Raw genomic sequence first — 2,783 nt, forward strand, 5'->3', positions numbered from 1 at the left:
TCTCCTCTCTTCTCAATCGTCACTCTCTCCTCTCTTCTCAATCGTCTTTCTCTCTTCTCAGTCTCTCGTCTCAATCATCACACGATGCCTACTCGAGGAAGAAAGAGAAAACTTGATCGTAATGTTTCTCAGATTCCCGGAGGGTCAAGACTACGGCGTACTAATCTACCCAGTCAGTACGACTTCACGCCAGCAGTCCAAGCTCCTCATACGCAGCAGACACCTGAAGAAGTCCCCATTTTGCCACGACATTCAACGGAATCCCAGATCCGGGACTATCCTCCCCCTCAACAACTATTTCAGGGCTCCGGTACTCGCCAACCTCCACCTCAAGTACGCCGGTCTCCTTTAGTAGAAGTTAACTACAATCCAGCGACTCATGCAACTCTTCAAGATGACTCTCCGGCTTCTCCAGCTCAACGCTCTCAGGCTCGTAGTCATTAGACTCGTAGTCATCCATCGCATCCATCATCCCAAGGAAACAACTTCGAAGAAGAAACTGCTACGGTGTTGCCGGAGCTCCAGGAGGACGTGGTTCGGGCTCTAAATGCCCTGCTTGTGGTGCTAGGTCGGGATAATTTCACCACGGTTCTCTCTCCTACACCCTTACCGAACACCCAATGGTATAATTTTTCTCTCTTCTCATGTATTTGTAATGGTGTTTTGTGAATGTTAGAAGAGAAATCTGTAGGTCAATGTTTATTTCGTTTGGTTTATTGTGTCTTTAGGATTGTGATTATGATTGTGTCTTTAGGATTGTGTCTTTAGATTCATGTTTATTTCGTTTTTTATGATTTCGTTTGGTTTATTGTGTCTTTAGGATTGTGTCTTTAGATTCATGTTTGTGTATTCATTGCTTGTGTATTATGATATATTGCTTGTGTATTGAGATTCATGTTTATGTTTACTGATTGAAGTATAGATTGTGTTCATGCATCAAACCGTAGAAACTTTTTTGTGAATGTGCGTATGCGTATTGTTTCTTTTGACTCATTAACTGATGCCTCTTGTATTGTTTCTTTTGGAGGTTTACTCGTGACAAAGGGTCAAAACTTGTTCGGAAGATTACTAAAATTCTTCTAAACAAATTCGAAGGTCCCTTCTACAGCTGGACATGTGTGCCGCGGGACAAACAAGAGAGATACTTCATTGAGTTCGCGGTAAGGATTTATGTCACATAGCTTTACATGTCTTCTTTTCACTCACAATAAGCCTTATGTCACATAACTTTACATGTCTTCTTTTCACTAACAATAGCTCCTTTTTTTCTAGAAAACCCACACCTGGGATCCTTTGATAACCGGAACTGTTCAAGCTTATTTTGAGAAAATCTGTCAAAAGCGGATCAAAGACATGGTTAGCAATGTGAGGACTAGTCGAGTTCAACCAAACTGGATTGGAGACACTCTCTGGAGCACGATGGAGGATTACTGGGACACTGAAGAAGCACAACAAAAGAGTAAAACCTACTCTGATGCCCGTATGTCTGACCGTAACGGCCTAGGTCCTCATGTCCACCTCTCAGGGCCAAAGTCTTATCGACAGCTTCAAGACGAAATGGTTAAGTAGCTGTTATTTTGCCACTTTCAATTCTTACTTAACTGTTATTTTTTTTAGTTAATCTCTTATAACATTGCAGGTTGAGGAATTGGGAAGAGAAGTCCGACTTGGTGAGGTTTTCATCAAGGCACATACAAAGCCTGATGGTACATATGTTGATCGGAAGGCAGAAAAGATTGCAGGGACATATGAGAAGACTGTTCAAGAGAGGTTGTCTCAGCTCGAGGCAGAGTCTTTTGCTGTGTCAGATGGAGAATCACGGCCACGGGACCTCACAACAGAAGAATATACAGAAATTTTCCTGGAGGTAACTTTTTTAAAAAACCAATACACATTTATAGTCTTGGAGTTTAATTTGTCATCTTCTAACCTCCACTTTTCTCTTATTTTCAAGTCCACTGAGAAGGATTCAAGAGGAACACCTTATGGAGTTGGAAGCCTCAAGGACTGCCTTGTCGATGGAACGCATAAGCAAGCATGTGGCTCAACTACCTTTGTGGCTCTCGAAGAACAGTTGAAGAAAGCTCAACGCATGATAGAAGAACAGGCTGCTCAACTGGAGCGGCTTGCTGCGCATGATGAAGAACAGGCTGCTCAACTGCAGCGGCGTGATGCAGAACTTGCTGCGCAATCCAAAGTTATTGCTGCCCAGAATGGCAAGATTGACCAATTCTCCATTGTGGAAGATTTTCTGAGGGAATGTGATCCGCGGTTTCAGAAGTTTGTTGCAAGCCATTCAGCTAAAGAGACAACTCCAACTCAATCAACATCTGCTTAAGGTACTCTTCACTTCTAGCTCATCTTATACAATCATCTGGATAACAACTTAGTTGTTATAGGTTTCAAATGGGATAATTTCTTTTTTTTTTGTACCTTCATTTTTTCAACTTGACAGAACCTTAAGGTATTGTGTTATAACACGGATCAATTCCAGATTTGAGAAGGATACAAGCAGACGAAGCCTAACTTGGGAAACGATTGGAAGAAGCCTTTCTTGTTGTTTTCTTGATCAATGTTTTTTTCCTTTTGTTATCTTTTGAACTTGGGGTTGTAATGAATATGATGTTTCTTTCTTTTTTGTTATCTTTTGAACTTGGGTTGTAATGAATATGATGATACTTAAGATGTGTTTTGTTGTGTTTTGTTTATGTAATTTTAATTGTAGTTATTTTTATAATTGTTCAAATATAAGAATTAGATGTAAATCCAATTAAAGAGAATTT

The 2,783-nt window shown here is 40.5% G+C and overlaps 1 protein-coding gene across 1 annotated transcript; it reads left to right on the forward strand.

The window, feature by feature from the left end:
- On the forward strand, positions 1,278-2,338 carry LOC104748423. Its single transcript, XM_019236714.1, has 3 exons — positions 1,278-1,560; positions 1,640-1,867; positions 1,955-2,338. Exons 1-3 carry the CDS (start codon positions 1,354-1,356, stop codon positions 2,336-2,338), a joined length of 819 nt encoding a protein of 272 aa, XP_019092259.1. The 5' UTR covers positions 1,278-1,353.

This window comes from Camelina sativa, chromosome 15, assembly GCF_000633955.1.
Source record: "Camelina sativa cultivar DH55 chromosome 15, Cs, whole genome shotgun sequence".
Classification (NCBI taxonomy): domain Eukaryota; kingdom Viridiplantae; phylum Streptophyta; class Magnoliopsida; order Brassicales; family Brassicaceae; genus Camelina; species Camelina sativa.